General features: G+C 41.7%; 1 protein-coding gene across 1 annotated transcript in view; it reads right to left on the reverse strand.

The window, feature by feature from the left end:
- LOC116062654 (NACHT, LRR and PYD domains-containing protein 3-like) overlaps nucleotides 1-19,461 on the reverse strand; it is a 70,507-nt gene that overhangs the window by 7,626 nt on the left and 43,420 nt on the right. The window contains exons 4-9 of the mRNA XM_035999463.1: nucleotides 11,471-11,614; nucleotides 10,589-10,667; nucleotides 10,230-10,434; nucleotides 8,329-10,096; nucleotides 8,063-8,236; nucleotides 6,859-7,032 (exon numbers count right to left, since the gene is read on the reverse strand). Of these exons, the coding sequence (XP_035855356.1) occupies nucleotides 6,859-7,032; nucleotides 8,063-8,236; nucleotides 8,329-10,096; nucleotides 10,230-10,434; nucleotides 10,589-10,667; nucleotides 11,471-11,614 (2,544 nt within the window). The remainder of the gene's footprint in view (nucleotides 1-6,858; nucleotides 7,033-8,062; nucleotides 8,237-8,328; nucleotides 10,097-10,229; nucleotides 10,435-10,588; nucleotides 10,668-11,470; nucleotides 11,615-19,461) is intronic.

A 19,461-nucleotide genomic window follows, 5' to 3' on the forward strand; every position in this document is an offset into this window, starting at 1 on the left:
CAGCCCAGTAAGCTGTTTAATATCAGGAAATCATACAGATGGGCCGAAAACAGCACAGAAGAGTTCCAGAAAGCAATCAGTTCACCCGAAATTCAAACACTACTAGATACCTTTCTGTCTCTCAATCACATCATCATGCAAACTGCAAAAAAATCACAACTGAAACTATCCAAAAATAAACCTAACAATCCCAAAGGTGATAATTGGTTTGACAAAGAATGTAAAAAAAATAGTCAAAATGTTAAGAGATTATCTAACCAAAAACACAGAGATCCAGGAAATGTAGACTTACGTCTTCTTTACTGTGCCACACTTAAACACTACAAACATACACTCAGAATCAAAAAAGCTCAACACACACACAAACAGCTGACATTAATTAATTGAGGAGTCCATATACACAAACCAATTCTGGGAAAAATGGAAAGATCTTAAAAAATCCAAACCTGTAGAATTGGCGATACAGAATGGAGACATATGGGTTGGCCATTTTGAAACACTCTCTGAGCTACTACCAAGGAACCCAGACCCAAATCAAAACCAAATAATAACCAAACTGAATGAACTAGAATCGGCTGTAAAAGACAACCAGAATCCTCTCGACTCCCCCATTAATGAACAGGAACTAAGAGACAAACTCCAGGCACTAAAACCCCAAAAAGCCAGCGGGCTCGATGACATCATGAACGAGATGCTGAAACACACCAGCCCACAATTCCCATTGGCCGTTCAGAATCTCTTTAATTTGAGTCTGAGTGTAGGTTACTTCCCTGACATCTGGAATCATGGTCTCATCACACCAATATACACATCTGGAGATAAATCTGACCCAAATAATTACCGAGGCATCTGTGTGAACAGTAATCTGGGGAAGCTCCTTTGTAGCATCATCAACTCCAGACTCATAAACTTCCTTACCAAACACAATGTCTTGAGTAAAAGTCAAATTGGATTTGTACCAAAACACCGTACTTCAGATCATATTTACACCCTACACACCCTGATAGACAAACATCTTCACCAAAACAATAACAAACTCTTTGCATGTTTCATAGATTTCAAAAAGGCATTCGACTCTATTTGGCACAGAGGTCTATTCTACAAAGTTATTGAATCTGGTGTAGGGGGTAAAACATATGACATCATTAAATCAATGTACACTAACAATAAGTGCAGTATTAAAATTAACAACAAAAGAACATCATTCTTCTGTCAGAAGGTGGAGAGAGACAGGGCTGCTGTTTGAGTCCCACTCTATTCAACATCTATATTAACCAGCTGGCCACCATCCTAGAGACATCAGCAGGACCTGGTCTCACTCTACACGACTCTGAGACCAAGTTCCTGCTCTATGCAGATGACCTGGTTCTGTTGTCCCCTACAGAACAGGGCTTACAGCAGAACCTGGACCTGCTGGAGCAGTACTGCCAGACCTGGGCCCTGGCAGTAAACACTCAAAAGACAAAGAAAATGACTTTTCAAAAAAGATCCAGATCTCAGGGAAACACATACAGCTTCACATTAGGAACACATGAATTAGACCACTGTACACATTACAATTATTTAGGACTGAAAATAAGTTCCACTGGAAGTTTTAATCCAGCGATAATGGAGCTGAGAGAGAAAGCACACAGGGCATTTTATGCAATAAAAAGTCAAATCTACATTAAAATCCCAATTAGAATCTGGCTTAAATTATTTGAATCTGTAACAGAACCAATCCTCCTCTATGGTAGTGAGGTGTGGGGTCCTATTTCCTACCAGAATTCGGCCCATTTGGACAAAAGCCCAGTTGAAATCCTGCATCTAGAGTTCTGTAAAAGCATCCTACAGGTGCACAGAAAAACCACCAACAACGCCTGCAGAGCTGAATTAGGCCAATTCCCATTATTCATCAACATTCAAAAACGTGTAATCAAATATTGGCTACATCTAAAAAACAGTGACCCCCACTCCTATCAGCAGAAAGCCCTGCAATACCAACAAACCAGAGAGAGAGAGAGAGAGAGAGAGAGAGAGAGAGAGACAGAGAGAGATTGTTGATTTTTAAAGGAACTTTATTTTATTAATGTTCCATCTCGTTATTTACAAAATAATCTCTTTTCAACCAGCCAATAAATACGTACATACATAAACACTTAAATACATGACATCACCTCCTGAGAGAAAAGGAGCTGGTCTCCTTCAACAGAGCTCAACACATCACCATGGACCCAGATCACATCCTTCATCTCTTTAGAAGAATTAAAATCAATCCTGATTCTGGCTTTCACCATCCGAGTAAACAGCAGATTCACATTAATATCAACAGTCATCCACCTTCCTCTTCCTGCTCACATACACGGCCATCTTTGATTGGCCCAGGATGTGTTTGGAGAAAACCTCCCCTACCTTACTGAACAGTTTCTCGGCAGCAGGCACACACACTCAGAATAACAATGAAATACAGTTTCTGTCTCATCACAGTAAGGACATTTGTCACTAACCCCAGGACTAATGACAGACAGAAAGGCGTTGACTGCCACTATCCCGTGTAACACTCTCCACTGGAGGTCAGCTACTCTTAGTTAATGGTGGTTTGTATAAACTCCTCCACGCAGGTTGGACATCAGCCGCCAAACCCAAATGTCCTCGCTACGATGTGTCAACCCGTTCATGATGTTTACACTTATTTAAACACAGTACCATCATTTTATATAAGGCATTCAATTTTGCCTCTTTAAGGTCTAAAGTGCAGTGCTGTACCTCCAAAAAACAACCAACATAGTTATCAAGACTGGGACGGACACATAAAACAGGGAAGGAATCATCAGATTGAGGTGTAATCAGACCAACATTATATTCCTCCAACGTTATGGATTCATGTCCAGACAGATTGTACTTCCAGTGATCCAACAGTTTGGTGATGATTCTAACTGATCTTACACCCAGAACAGCTGCCAAAGCAGCAGCATTGTTTAGTTTTGGTCCAGCGATATCCACCAGCGCCCCCAGCGTGAGCACCTCTACTCTGCAGAACGCGTCCGAGATGGCAGAACCTGCCCAGCAGGGGTAATCCAACTGTTCTCCGTACACCCCCGGTTCCTGCAGCAGCCAGTGTAAGGAGTCACCTTGCACCCGTCTCTCCTTAAAGCAGCCATATTATGCTCATTTTCAGGTTCATAATTGTATTTTAAGGTTGTACCAGAATAGGTTTACATGGTTTCATTTTCAAAAAACACCATATTTTTGTTGTACTGCAGTGCTCTCTCTCACTGCTGCAGATCCTCTTTTCACCTGGTCTCTGTTTTAGCTACAGAGTGAGACCTCTTTTCTTCTTCTTCTTCTGTACTATCTTTGATTGCACTGCACATGCCCAGTAGCTCAGATGTAGATCATGTCAGCTAGCTAGCTCCATAGACAGTAAAAGAAAGGCTGTTTCTACAACTTCAGTCAGTTACAAGGCAGGATTAACTGGGAGACTTCTAAATGAGGGCGCACATGTAAGTAGTTCTTTTGTAGATTATGGTGAACTTGTGTGTGTTGTAGCAGTGCTTTGCTATTGAGAACGAGGTAGCATGCTAGCGTTAGCATTAGCGTTAGCATGTTAATGAGGTAATGGTTGCGGTCAGCCAGCTCATTTCGGCTTGTGACGTCACAAGCCGTGCCGATTTTGAACAGCTCACCCAGAGACTGAAGGCAGGACACATTCAGAAACTGTATCTCACTCTAAACAGCATGGATGGATTTTTTTCAAAGTTTGTATGTGTGTGGAAGCACCAGAGACACAACATAACACCCTAAATCCTAGAAAAAGTGATTTTTTCATAATATGGGCACTTTAACCAACAGCTTCCACACTGTAAACACGCCACGATAGAAAGGAGGCAAAGCCTGGAAACTCAGCTTCCTCACATCCATCAGGAACAGAGAATCCTTTAGTCCAAAACCCTTAAAGTCTTTCAGCACCCTATTTGGCCAGAGGTCTCCAGACCAGGTCTTTAGGGCCATAGAGCAGTCTCTGGAGGAACTGCAGGCGGAAAGCAGCGCCCCTGCTGGCCAAATGAACAAGTCCTTGTCCTCCCTCTTCTTTGGGAAGAAACAGAACAGACTGGGGAATCCAGTGCAGCTTATCCCAAAAAAAAAAAACTAAAACAGATTGAATCTTTGCAAGTAAATTATACGGCCATCTATTTTTTTTGCATCACACACTCCTCACCCAAAAACACACCCAAATACTTCACCCCTCCTTTCTTCCAGGTTAGCCCTCCTGGGAGAGATAGAGTGCTCTGTAGCTGATCTCCCACCACCACAGCTTCACTCTTAGCCCAGCTAACTTTAGCAGAAGAGATGTGATTAAAAACACTCACATTCTCTACCAAAGTGCCGATATCTGTTTGTTTGTTTAAAACAACCATGACATCGTCTGCATAAGCTGATATTTTAACTGCTGAAGTAAACCCAGGAAAATACACACCTGAAAGTTCCTTCCTGAATTTATTGAGCAGAGGCTCAATAGCGAGGGAATAAAGCATCCCCGACAGAGAGCATCCCTGCCGTACCCCTCTCTGCTCATTAAAAGGTCCAGCCAAACCACCATTAACCTTCAATATGCTCGCAATGTCACGGTACATTACCTAAACCTTAGCTATGAAACCTGGGCTGAAGCCAAAAACATTAGGCATTTGCCACAAATACTGATGTTCAACCCGGTCAAAAGCCTTTTCCTGTTCTATGGAAATAAGGCCAGTATCCATACCCAGTGAGCTAGAGACGTCCAAAACATGCTGAACTAGAGTAATATTATCACTCATTAACCTGCCGGGCACACAGAAAGTCTGGTCGACACAAACCACTTCACCCATTACCTCCCGAAGCCGAGAAGCGAGAGCTTTGGACAGGATCTTATAGTCCCAACACAGCAGAGAAACAAGTCTCCAGTTTTTTAACTCCTGCAGATCCCCTTTCTTTGGCAGCAGGGTGATGACTGCCCTTCTGCAGCTCAGCAGCAGACGTCCTCTGCTCAAACTGTCCTGAAACACCTCCAACAGATCTTCACACGCAATCGCAAAGTAATGTATGTCAATGGAGGCCAAAAAGCATTGATAAACACGCTAAAAAGTGAGTATGCGTCTTGATAACACACCAATAATAGCATACAAATTGGCATGTCATACATACGCCACTTCATGAGATCAGTCTGGTGTAACTGATGGTGTGTATTGTCCTTAACATGTCTCTCTTGAGGACGAGACCCTGTGTCTCAATGAGTTTACCCTAATGAGTTTAACCTGTATAAATAAAGGTTAAATAAAAATATAAAGAGAGAGAGAGAGAGAGAGACAGAGAGAGAGCTGATGGTGAGCATGTACGGAGATGTGAATATCCTGATTTATCTGTGCCATGTAGCCTAAACATTATATCCTGAATATAATCAAAAACAGGATAATCCTCATAACTGGAATATTCATGTCCATGTAAACACATATGACACAAACAACATGCTAGATCCGTGGGTTCAGCGATAGCAGCGTCCATAGCAACCAGCAGTTTATCTACGGCAGTGGCGGGCCGTGTATTTTACACCTGGGCCTTCAGTACTATCCTACAGCAGTTAAATCACCTTTGAATAACCTCACCATGACACTAGGACATGACCGTGTGGAATAACGTGATTGAACACAAGGCTCAACACCTAGAGACACCTAATACACTACTGCAGAGACTTGAACACACGCTGACTGAAGCCATCACTTTCACGCAGTATGACAGGATGCTGCATCACATATAGTACAAATGAATGGAATTACCAAAGAAACCAACACAAACCCACAACAACCGGTCATTATTTAGTCATACGGTGACCACAAAGCAATCAAAAACACAAATAACACAATCAGTGATCAGCAGGCATCCCCACAAATTCCAGCCAAGCAGCGGGGGCTTAACACACACGTCACCATGCACACACAAAGGCACAGTGGCCACTGACACTGCTCAAATCTTTAACACCTAAACTCACCATTGTGTGTGAAATAATGGATAAATAAGGAGGAAAACATAACTGAACATAGCAGAGAGAAGAACAGACTATGTGTGCATTTACATTGTTGTCATTAGATGAGTGTCTCATAGAAAATAATGTACGCAGAGTGCGAACAAGATTACGGCTGCCGGCGCAACTGCCACACTATCATTTACAGAGACCCAACAATTCCCCCAACAGCAAGCATTTGAGAGAAAAAGGGAAAAAAAGGATATTTCTTAAAACCACGAACAGTTCCTTTAACATAGAGAGATGTGTCGAAAGTACATTGATTATTAACAAAAGGAAGTTATCATTTTAGTTCCTGGAGATGTTCTCCTTTAAAACCTCCTACACAAATATCTCCTTTTTGTTCAGTGTTTGTACCTGAGAGTGTCCAGTTTCCAGAGAGGATCCTTCAGTCCTGCTGACAGTAGCTTCACTCCTGAGTCTCCTGGATGATTGTAGCTCAGGTCCAGCTCTCTCAGATGGGAGGGGTTGGAGCTCAGAGCTGAGACCAGAGAAGAACAGCCTTCCACTGAGATCAGACAGCCTGACAGACTACAAACACACAGAACAACACATGGGAACCCTCTGTCAACACATGGAGCCATGTGTTTGTTTTATGATTGTTTGTTGTCCACGTACATTTTGGTCCAGATTTAGAATACATCTTTAAATCATCTGTGGTATGGAATTATTCAACAACAAAAGCAAATGATTAAAAATCCTCATTGAAAGTAATTCTGATGCTCAAAACTACTGATTAAATGTATCAAATCAACAGACACAAAGCTACTTGTTAGCTTTTTATCAACTAAAGTTATTCAGTTGAATGGGTTATAAATCCTGACCTGAGAGTCTCCAGTGTGCAGTGTGGACTCTTCAGTCCAACAGAGATCAGCTTCCCTCCTGAATCATGTAGGTCGTTGTTACTCAGATCCAGCTCTCTCAGACTAGAGGACTGGGAGCTGAGAACTGAGGACAGAGCTTCACAGCTTCTCTCTGACAGGTTACAGCCACTCATTCTGGAGAGATGAAAGGAAGGAAAAAGTATTTATATTTAACTCCTGTAGAAAAATATTACTGTTTTTTTATTCAGCCCTGGAATTTACAATGTTGCCATGGAAATGCTGGAGAAATATAGTATGTGATGCACCAGGTGTTCTCAAATGGCTCTGGGTGTGCTGTCATGCTGATTTGAGTGAGTTCTAAATGTCTAGTTGACCAATCAGATTGTCTGGTTGGATCTTCTTTAATTAGGAATAAACAAACGTCCAGTAATCAAAGTCACATGATATTAAAATATAAATTATTTCTGGATCTCAGCCACAGTTCATATTTCATTCTTTATGAAGTGATTCTAAATCAGAATAAAATACTTTGGAAACATTCACATTTTTTTATATTTTTCAATACTGTGTTTTGAAAGATTATTGTTCTTGATCTGACCTGAGAGTCTCCAGTCTACATTGTGGACTCTTCAGTCCAACAGAGATCAGCTTCCCTCCTGAATCATACAGGTTGTTGTTACTCAGATCCAGCTCTCTCAGACTAGAGGACTGGGAGCTGAGAACTGAAGACAGATCTTCAAAGCTTCTCTCTGACAGGTTACAGGCACTCAGTCTGGAGAGATGAAAGGAAGGAAAAAGTATTTATATTTAACTCCTGTTGAAAAATATTACTGTTTTTTTTATTCAGCCCTGGAAGTTACAATGTTGCCATGGAAATGTCGGAGTAATATATTATGTGATGCACCAGGTGTTCTCAAATGGCTCTGGGTGTGCAGTCATGCTGATTTGACTATGTTCTAAATATCTAGTTGACCAATCAGGTTGTCTGGTCGGATATACTTGTTGTATAATCAGGAATAAACAAACGTCCAGTAATCAAAGTCACATGATATTAAAATATAATTTTTTTCTGGAACTCATCCACAGTTCATATTTCATTTTTTATGAAGTGATTTTAAATCAGAATGAAATACTTTGGAAAAATTCACATGTTTTGAATGTTTTTCAATACTGTGTTTTCAAAGATTACTGTTCTTGATCTGACCTGAGAGTCTCCAGTGTGCAGTGTGGACTCTTCAGTCCAACAGAGATCAGCTTCCCTCCTGAATCCTGCAGGTTGTTGTTACTCAGGTTCAGCTCTCTCAGACTAGAGGACTGGGAGCTGAGAACTGAGGACAGAGCTTCACAGCTTCTCTCTGACAGGTTACAGCCACTCAGTCTGGAGAGACAACAAACAAGGAAACAAGTTATTTATTTTTCTCTCTTGTTTAAAGATATCAGAGTATTTGTTGATGAATAATTTCCACTAACAGAGCTTTTTTGGAGGCTTTGATCAATGGCAGCAGCCTCAGAAGAGCCTCCTCTGTAGCAGAGTATTTCTTCAGGTCAAACACGTCCAGATCTTCTTCTGATGACAATAAGATGAAGCCCAGAGCTGACCACTGAGCAGGAGACAGTTTATCTGTGGAGAGACTTCCTGATCTCATGGCCTGTTGGATCTGCTCCACTAGAGAACGATCATTCAGTTCATTCAGACAGTGGAACAGATTGATGCTTCTCTCTGCAGACAGATTCCCACTGATCTTCTTCTTGATGTACTCCACTGTTTCCTGATTGGTCTCTGAGCTACTTCCTGCCTGTGTCAGCAGACCTCGTAGGAGATTCTGATTGGTCTGCAGTGAAAGACCCAGGAGGAAGCGGAGAAACAAGTCCAGGTGTCCATTTGGACTCTGTAAGGCCTTGTCCACAGCACTCTGGTAGAACTGTATTGATGTTGTTTGTTCTCCTGACAGCAGGTTGACTCCAGAGTTGGTGAATGTCAGATGGACATGAAGAGCAGCCAGAAACTCCTGAACACTCAGATGGACGAAGCAGAACACCTTGTCCTGGTACAGTCCTCTCTCCTCTTTAAAGATCTGTGTGAACACTCCTGAGTACACTGAGGCTGCTCTGATATCGATGGTACACTCTCTCAGATCTGATTCATAGAAGATCAGGTTGCCTTTCTGCAGCTGCTCAAAAGCCAGTTTTCCCAGAGACTCGATCATCTTCCTGGTGTCTCCACTCCAGTGTGGATCTGTCTCAGCTCCTCCATCATACTTGATGTTCTTCACTTTGGACTGAACCACAAGGAAGTGGATATACATCTCAGTCAGGGTCTTGGGCAACTCTCCTCCCTCTCTGGTCTTCAACACGTCCTCCAGAACTGTAGCAGTGATCCAGCAGAAGACTGGGATGTGGCACATGATGTGGAGGCTTCGTGATGTCTTGATGTGGGAGATTATTCTGTTGGCCTGCTCTTGATCTCTGAATCTCTTCCTGAAGTACTCCTCCTTCTGTGGGTCAGTGAACCCTCTGACCTCTGTCACCATGTCAACACACCCAGGAGGGATCTGATTGGCTGCTGCAGGTCGTGTGGTTATCCAGAGGTGAGCAGAGGGAAGCAGATTCCCCCTGATGAGGTTTGTCAGCAGCACACCCACTGAGGTGGACTCTGTAACATCAGTCAGGATTTTAGTGTTGAGGAAGTCCAGAGGAAGTCGACACTCATCCAGACCGTCAAAGATGAACACAACCGGGAACTCTTCAAACCTGCAGATTCCTGCTTCTTTGGTTTCACTAAAGAAGTAATCAACAAGTTCCACCAAGCTGTACTTTCTCTCTTTCAGCACATTCAGCTCTCTGAAAGTGAATGGAAATGTGAACTGGATGTCCTGGTTGGCTTTGTCTTCAGCCCAGTCCAGAGTGAACTTCTGTGTTAAGACTGTTTTCCCGATGCCAGCCACTCCCTTTGTCATCACAGTTCTGATTGGTTCATCTCTTCCAGGTTGGGCTCTAAAGATGTCTTCTTGTCTGATTGTTGTTTCTGGTCTGTCTGGTTTCCTGGATGCTGTTTCAATCTGTCTGACCTCATGTTCATCATTGACCTCTGCAGTCCCTCCCTTTGTGATGTAGATCTCAGTGAACATCTGATTCAGAAGGTTTTGGTTTCCTGCTTTAGCAATCCCCTCAAACACACACTGGAACTTCTTCTGCTGGTTAGATTTAAGTTTACGCTTACAAACTCCAGAACGACTTCCTGAATGAACACACAACAAAGAAAATCAGTCAGTGATTTAAAAGAAACAGGAACATACTGTGGCCCTTCTCTGGAGACATTAGTTAATGTCCCATTAGTCCAGCAAGTTAAATCTTTAGAGAAATCCTCTTACTGCTCTGCAGACGGTCAGCCAGCTCGTCCTGCTTCATTCTCCTCAGGAAGTCCAGTGTGATCTTCAGAAATGCGTCTCTGCTCCTCTGCTCTTCATCCTCACTCTCCCTCTTACTCTCTGAGCATTCTGGGTAATCTGGACTCAGAACCTTCTGGATCTTCTTCAGCTCGTTCTTCACAAAAGTGACGATGTTTTCCTCCAGCAGCTGGAACAGAAGATTATACGAATGACACAATCAAACTGAAATCATGGAAGCAAACAACAGATCCATGTTGGACAGACTGACAACCCACTGGTCTGAAAAATGCAGCATGGAGATGATTGTGAACAGAATAGATGTAAACAGTACATGTACACACCATAAATATGGAGTCCAGGTGTGTTTGATGCTGCTGGTAAGACTGACCACTGGGAACCTCTGAGCTCTCCTGGTCCACCCTGTGGAGGGATCAGGAAGAATTATCTCACATAATGTCTGTCCACGCAGAGACACACACAAGGTATAGGTCCTGTGACTTAAAGTGTTGATTACAACATTGAATCGGATGGTTTCCCCTGACATCAAAGTGTTAAATGCCATACAAGGTGCCACCTGCTCATCAGATAAACATTCACACACATTTACACTCCAATGGCGCAAGGGGACACTTTAGGTTCAGTGTCTTGCCCAAGGACACTTCGACATGGGCCTCAGGGCCAGGGATCGAACCACCAACCTTCCGATTGGTAAGCGACCACTCTACCACTGAGCCACAGCCGCCCCATGGTGGTGCTGCTGACCCCACTGTGAATCAACAGAAAGAACTAAGAAGTAAACGAGGGCTACAACAAGGTTGGCCTAAAGGACTCCTGAAGCAGCAAACTGGTCTGAGTGAGGAAGACTGCTCTCTTTGCCCGGTCAGCTCCCAGATGACGTCATGTTCTGCTGTGTGCTTACAAATGGTGAATATATGGGTGCCTGGGTGGCCTAGTGGTAGAGCCATCCATATATAGAGGCTCAGTCCTTGACGTGGAGGTTGTGGGTTTGATTCTGACCTGCGAGACTTTCCTGCATGTCATCCACCCCCCCCCCATGCCTAAGCTGTCACTAATAAATGCCTAAATACCAAATAAAAGTAAGAGGTTAATTTACAGCTCACAGCAACTTAATACGATCTAGTGTCTGATGGAAGTGATGCCTAAGTGAAATACTTCTAAAATACTACATCTATGAATCTCATTATATGGTACTGATAACTTACTTTCTGTCAGATGGATGTCTCTGTTTAAATTCAATAAAAAACTCTTTTGACTGGTCGCTCTTAAAGGACACACAGCTGGGTTCAGGTCCAGGTCCAGGTCCACGTCCAGGTTCAGGTTCAGGAGACTCTGGTTTCTGCTGGGTCCTGATTTTAAAACACATTTATTGAGGGTCACATGTTCAGGTAAAGTCTCCCTGCATAACATAACTCAGAAAATATATAATTAAGATAAATATGTATATAAGCTTAATTATTAAAAATAAATGCCAATAATGACTTACTTGACTATGTGAAATACTCCTAAAATACTACATCTATGAATCTCATTATATGGTCATGATAACTTACTTTCTGTCAGATGGATGTCTTTGTTTAAATTCAATAAAAAACTCTTTTGACTGGTCACTCTTAAAGGACACACAGCTGGGTCCAGGTTCAGGTTCAGGACTAGGTTCAGGTTCAGGTTCAGGTCCAGGTTCAGGAGACTCTGGTCTCTGCTGGGTCCTGATAGAAAAACACATTTATTGAGGGTCACATGTTCAGTTAAAGTCTCCCTGCATAAAATATAATATTAATATGAATATGTCTGTAGGCCTAATTATTAACAATTAAATGCCAATAATGCTTTACTTTATGTCCAAAACTCAATAAAAAAATCTTTGGAAATCAGATAGAAAAATCTAAATATAATATTTCAAAATGTTGTCTAAACAGAAAGATATTTTGAGTGAGACAGGAAATTATTTTGCAAAAATATTCTCATTTTAGTCTTTCAAACTTTATTTGAAGGAGTGTGCATGAGACAGGACCCAAACCAACCCAGACGTGACGTAGTTCCATCCAATGAGACTCGTTCCAGTTTGCTGGATGTTCACAACTCACCTCAATCTTCTTCTTAACATTTCAATTTCCTTCTCCATTGTTATTCTCTCCTTCTGCCATTCAAGTCTCTCCATTAATCCTCTCTCCTCCAGTTCAGGTAGCCTCTCCATCTATATTCGCCTCTCCCTTACAGGTCTTTTTTTAAAGAAGTGGTGTCTCCATGGACCGGTGACTCTTCATGGACACACAGCTGGGTTCAGGTTCAGGTTCAGTTTCAGGTTCAGCAGGGTGTGGTCTCTGATAGGTCCTGTTAGAAAGAGAGGAAAACCACTTTTTAATCTCCAGAAAAAGAAGCTGCTGGAGAAACTAGAAGCTATCAAGCAGAAAATAAAGTCTGAAGCTCTTCACTGAATGATTTCTGCTCTCTGCTCATCGTGCTCTGTCATTCATTCTCTTTCTGGGAGATCAGGAACATTGGAAAGACTCCAGGACTAATGTCATCTTAGGACATGAAGACACTTCTCTGCCTCCTCCACACATCACTACAACAGTAACAGAGGCATTTAGGTCACTACATTTTATTCTGAAATGTTCAGGAGGAAACTGTAGAGTCCTGTTGTGTCTGACTTTACGCTGGTGGAGACGACGGTGTGTTTTCTGACAACAGGAGAAAGGAAATAACAAGAGGCCATCTTATGATGGATCACACCGGCCAAATCAAGCCAGGGGTTTAAAGAACTCAGGTGAGTTGTTTCCTGATGAGTCACAGCTCCACCTGTCAGGAAGCAGATTTTCACAATAAGAGTTTTGTTTCTTCTCTCTGTGTAACTGTGGTTGTTGTTGTTAGTGTGTGTTTGTACTTCTTCCCGTGAATGCAACAGAGGAACTTTCCACACGTCGACTTCCAACATGTTTACATACAACATATTATGTGATGAACAAACTTTATCGTTAAACAGACTCAGTGACGCAGTGGAAGAAGTACTCCAAACTATTAATACTACACGGTGAAAATACTCTGTCCAACATCCTGCTCTGTTACTAAATGTACTTGATGTAGAAGTAGCAGTGAGAGAGCTGATTCTCTGGAACATTACATCATGTTTTACTGCTGATTCAGACTTTGTGTGTAAACTGTGAATGTGCAGAGTAACACGCTGTCAGATAAATGGAGGACAATAACAAGTACAAGCTTTCCTTCTGAGATTAAATCAAGTATTCAGCCATGTTACTGCAGTAAAAGTACTAATAGCACACAGTAAAGTTACAGCAGCTGGCTGAGCAGATAACTAACGTGGAGAGAAAACAGACAGACTCTCTTTTCTCTGTTCTCTGGACTTTAACAGAGAAAACCTCAGCAGAGAACTCCACATTACAGACAGCACATTGAGGGCTGGGAGCCAAAGGGGCATCACTGTGTTTCATCATTTAACAGGAGAGACAGAACTAACCGGTTTCTAGCTGAACTCAGGCAGCTTTGTCAGGAGGAGGAAGAGGACAGAAAGAATCCTGGAAAACCAGAAACGCTCTGACTAAAGAGATCAGTGGAGCGAAGAGGAGCTACACTGAAAAGATGCAGAACAAGTTTTCAGCCAACAAAGCTGCGTCAGAGCAGACAGGCCTGCAGGACATCAGCTGCCTGATAATAACTCTATGATGGATTATCATAGAGTGGGCGTGTCTGTGAAGAGAAGGCTCGGCCCAGACAAACATTTTCATTCAGATACCTGGAGGTCAGAGGTCAACAGACCCCTTTTTTAAAAGGACAATGTAACATTACATCATGTTTTACTGCTGATTCAGACTTTGTGTGTAAACTGTGAATGTGCAGAGTAACACGCTGTCAGATAAATGGAGGACAATAACAAGTACAAGCTTTCCTTCTGAGATTAAAGCAAGTATTCAGACATGTTACTGCAGTAAAAGTACTAATAGCACAGAGTAGAGTAACAGCAGCTGGCTGAGCAGATAACTAACGTGGAGAGAAAACAGACAGACTCTCTGCTCCCTGAACTCAACACAATATGAACATTAAAAAGTGAAAGACTTACGTACTGGACTGCTCTGATTGGAGGGTTTCTCACCAGGTCATGAAGTTAACTTTTTTGACCACCAGCCACTGTGGCAGGTGGATTTTTAAATCCACCTGCCACAGGGACTTTTTACCAGCCAGTTTTTTTTTTTGCCTAATAAAGGTGAAAAACAGGAATTGCTGTGTCTCTTTGATCCTGTCCTGTCCTATTGATGGTAGCCTACTGGTGGACATTGCGCCGTCATCACGTGCTGTAGTAGGGGGGCCCGCCTTGATAATCCTGCATAGGGGCCCGGTGTTGGCTCGTTACGCCACTGATATAAGAGATGAGATGACTGACAAAATCAGGAGTAGCCTACGCCACCACAACAACAACAACACTGGTGAATGCGCACCATAACACATGAATGTTTTTTGTATAGTTCTTAAAAATAAAAAAATAAATAAAAATGAAACTTGTTTTGGGGAGAATAACACTTATTACTATTAATTAATTACTCTGGGCTGAGATTTTCTAGGAACCTTACCAAAAAGGCTCAGGATGCTGCAAATGTTGGTAAAATATGAAAACAGCTGGTGGATTTAAGACACAAAATAATTTAATGGATGAATCAAATATGACCATATCTGTCATTGTCAATGGCTTGTTGATCTTTAGTTAGTTAATTTCCTATCCTGGCCTGGGAGACACATTCATACGGTTTAATAAAGTACTTATTGGACTTTAACTTATCATTGCACTTACAATAACGTAGCTGTCCTCAATTTAGGTCATCATGTACGTCTCATCTGCGTTTTTTCCTGCATCCACCGTGTGCGTTTGTGTGTGTGTGTGTGTGTGTGTGTCTGTGCGTGCGTGCGTGCGTGCGTTTGTGTGTGTGTCTGTGCGTGCGTGCGTGTGATTGTGTGTGTGTCTGTGCATGTGTTTGTGTGTGATTGTGTGTGCGCGTCAGTCTTGGGGGAAACGGAGCAGTCCCGCCTGCTGCAGAGAGCCGACAATTTGAAATAGCAGCGCTGACTTTAGAGTGAAAAAACGTCACAGCGTACATTGATGTTAAAATGTATACATGTTGGCAGGACGGTCTGAAATGTTTTGACGGTCTTTCGCTGTATGTTTTGTTGGTAAATGTTAGATGTTCGAGTCACACACACGTCTCGTCTTCATATCAGAAACTAGGAAATGAATTTGACCCGTTCTCACTCCCGCTTGGTCAGTGGCTGCACATGGGACTGCTGGAATTGTGTGAGTAATGAAAATGCGATAGGGGGCCCCGGCTGTCAATCAATATCTTCCAGTGATGCGGGCCCCTGATTGGACCAGGCCCGTAAAAAACCATGTACCCTGCTTACCGATAGTTACCAGTCTGAATCACTCAATTCTCATTGGCTACCCGCAGGTAGATTGACAGTTTCACCCGCCAATCACAAATGTTACCCGCATTTGGCGGGTGGGCGGGTGCCAATTTCATGCCCTGTTTCTCACGCTGCAGCTGGACCTGGAAGACCTCTGGGACACCCAGACATCTTATCGTGTGTGTCGACTGAAACCTTTGTCTCTGACAGCAAAACAACAAACCTGTTTCAGCTTCATCAGGAGGAGGAGGAGGAGGAGGAGGAGACAGAAAGAATCCGGTAGAACCAGAAACACTCTGACAACAGAGGGACTTTCCACACGTCGAGTTCCAACATGTTTTAAATGTGATGAACAAACTTTATCTTTAAACAGACTCAGTGACGCAGTGGAAGAAGTACTCCAAACTATTAATACTACACGGTGAAAATACTCTGTCCAACGTCCTGCTCTGTTACTAAATGTACTTGATGTAGAAGTAGCAGTGAGAGAGCTGATTCTCTGGAACATTACATCATGTTTTACTGCTGATTCATACTTTGTGTGTAAACTGTGAATGTGCAGAGTAACACGCTGTCAGATAAATGGAGGACAATAACAAGTGAAGCCACTTCTTTAAATCCTCCGTAAGCTGCTGAGAGGCTGAGTCAGGGAACAATCAACACTTGTATGACGCACAGGTTGAATAATTCAGTTCCACTCCATGATATGCGTTTACAGATTTATTGTCCATTTGAAAATAGGAAAAACTAAAACAACATAATCTAGTAGCATGAAAAATGGCCTACTGTATGAACGTAGATGTGGTGAATTGTTCACCTTTGAGTTTTCTGTGAAACTTGCTGTCAACAGAAAATGAAGAACCCAAACTCCCCCCTCTCTCTAGGCTCCACCATGCAGGTTCAGAGATGTATCAATAGAAGATGATTATTGTGATTAAAGCAAGTATTCAGACATGTTACTGCAGTAAAAGTACTAATAGCACATAGTGAAGTTACAACAGCTGGCTGAGCAGATAACTAACGTGGAGAGAAAACAGACAGACTCTCTGCTCCCTGAACTCAACACAATATGAAAATGAAAAAGTGAAAGACTTACGTACTGGACTGCTCTGATTGGAGGGTTTCTCACACTGCAGCTGGACCTGGAAGACCTCTGGGACACCCAGACATCTTATCATGTGTGTTGACTGAAACCTTTGTCTCTGACAGCAAAACAACAAACCTGTTTCAGCTTCATCAGGAGGAGGAGGAGGAGGAGGAGGAGGAGACAGAAAGAATCCTGTAGAACCAGAAACACTGTGCCAACAGAGATCAGAGGAGCAGTAACTCTTCATAACAACCAGCAGTGATAAACAGGAAATTAAACTTCAGTTAAAAGTTATTTTAACTGTTAACAAACAACGACATGATGATTTATAATGTTACTGATTATTGGTAATGTTGTCATTTGTTATTTTAGAGAGAAATACCAAAATAAAGAACAATCAAACTAACCCAAAGTCCCCAGTTAGTCTTCATCTCTGAGCTGGTGATGACGTCATGGCGCCCTCTGGTGACATCAGCAGGAACTACAAGCAGAGCTCCACCAATCATATTCACACATTAAAACATGTTTACAGATTTTATTAGTTTCATCTCTATGTTTTTATTATTACACACTCACCACACTTTTTAAATTACATTTTATTACATTTTATGTATTTATTTGGTAATACTATATCCCTTCATTTTAATCGTTTTTAATATATATACGTACATTATTTAATTAATTATTTAAAAAAGTTAATCCTTTTATTTTATTTTTCTTGCATAAAGACAGTAAATCTGAAAGATATGACATGTTTTTATGAATGATTTTCTGGACTTTGATGTGATGTATTGCTCCTCTAATGGATCCATGTGAAGAATGTGGATGTGATGGAGGTGTGAGAGTGTAATCTGTTCCTCTGAGATGAAGTGAAGGACTAAATGGTTGAATCCAAGCTGCAGCAGTGCTGCTGTGTGCTGTCATGGTGTTTGATCCAGAGAGAGCAGACAGACTCCAGGGGGACACATTTAAAAGATGCTTCTCCTGAAAGAAGAACTAAAGAACCAGCAGTCAGTTGGCTGCTGGTTCTGGAACATTCTCTCAGACACACGTTGGGCCGACTGACCTCCATGTTAGAAAATCTCTCAATAACACCAAGAATTCACTCTCATACAGCACACATTAACTCACTATTTCTTCTATCATATATTATATATGTTCACACATCACCATCCCAATAACTATGTACACATAGGCAGGATTTATGGGGGCTTTTTACAAGTTTTTGATCCTTTTTTTAAGGATTTTGTCACGTTTTCGGACATTTTTGCTGCTTTTTTTTATGTTTTTGTTGCTTTTTTTAGAGTTTTAGTCGCCTTTTTGGAAAATCTTTGGACACTTTTTAACTTTTGTGCTGCTTTTTCCTATGTTTTTGAGTATACGTGCAGTTTATTTCCCCGTAACGTAACCCCGTTTATACAGGTCCCCTGACCAATCAGCTATCCTAACCTTAACCACTCGAGGTCAATGCCTAACCCCAACCAATCAAATTCGTAGGGCAGGTTTTGGCGTGGCCAGAGTGGAATTTGGGACATTAAACTGCACGCAAACCATGTTTTTGTTGTTTTTTTCAGTTTTAGTCGCCTTTTTGGAATATTTTTTGAAAGTTTTTGACTTTTTGTCCGATATTTTAGCCCAAAGTCCACAGAGGCAGCCCGGTCGGTAACTTAACTTCATCAGAGCAGCTGTTAATGATGACTGCATTTCATTGGACAGGGGGGGTGGTGGTGGCGCAGTGGATATGACACATTCCTTTGGTGCGGGAGATCCGGGTTCAATTCCCACTGCGATACATCAACCAATGTGTACCTGAGCAAAACACTTAACCCCTAGTTGCTCCAGAGGCGTGTGACCTCTGACGTATATAGCAATTGTAAGTCGCTTTGGATAAAAGCGTCAGCTAAATGACATGTAATGTAATAATTGGACATTTCTGTTATATGTATGTATGATGACAATACAAGTTGTGTCTCTCTACAGTTTAACGTAGACGACAGTGACTATGTGTGTTTAGTCGTCAGGTCCTCATCTTGTTTTAGGCTGTGAAAGATGTAAATGTGTTTCAGACGACGTCCTGATATACGTTGACCCTGTTATCAGAACCATCAGAGTTGTGTTGTGTCTCTCTTGACTCTGATGGAGACGACCGTTTGTTTTCTGACAGCTGGAGAAAGGAAATATAGATCAGCTGTTTGATTCCAGTTAATCACCAACATGGAGATTGATTGATTCATTTCTTTTATTTTGAACATGTAAATAAAATAAAACATCAGAAAAAATACAAAATAAAACTCCATAATTTCCAGTACTTAAAGACCTCTATTTACACATGCAAAAAGGAGTAGGAAGAAGTAAACCTGATGTACTCCTACCCCTTTATACCCTTTCTACCCTATTAAATGAGTTAGCTACAAAACAAGAAGTCTACAGAGATAATGAATCTGTAATCAATGAAAATATATATTCAGAAGTTATATTCACATTCATATATTTACCCATACACAACAACAATTATACACATACTACAGATTGTTCAGTATCAGCCCAGGTTATTAACTGCACTGTGTTACTCTGTACCTCTGGAATATAATTTCTTTGAACATCTTTTTGAAGTGGAATATGTTTAGACATTGCTTTAATTCATTATTTAGTTTATTCCACAATTTAGTGCCACTGACAGATAAACAGAAACTTTTC

The sequence above is a fragment of the Sander lucioperca genome, chromosome 3 (assembly GCF_008315115.2).
Source record: "Sander lucioperca isolate FBNREF2018 chromosome 3, SLUC_FBN_1.2, whole genome shotgun sequence".
In the NCBI taxonomy this organism is placed as follows: Eukaryota; Metazoa; Chordata; class Actinopteri; order Perciformes; family Percidae; genus Sander; species Sander lucioperca.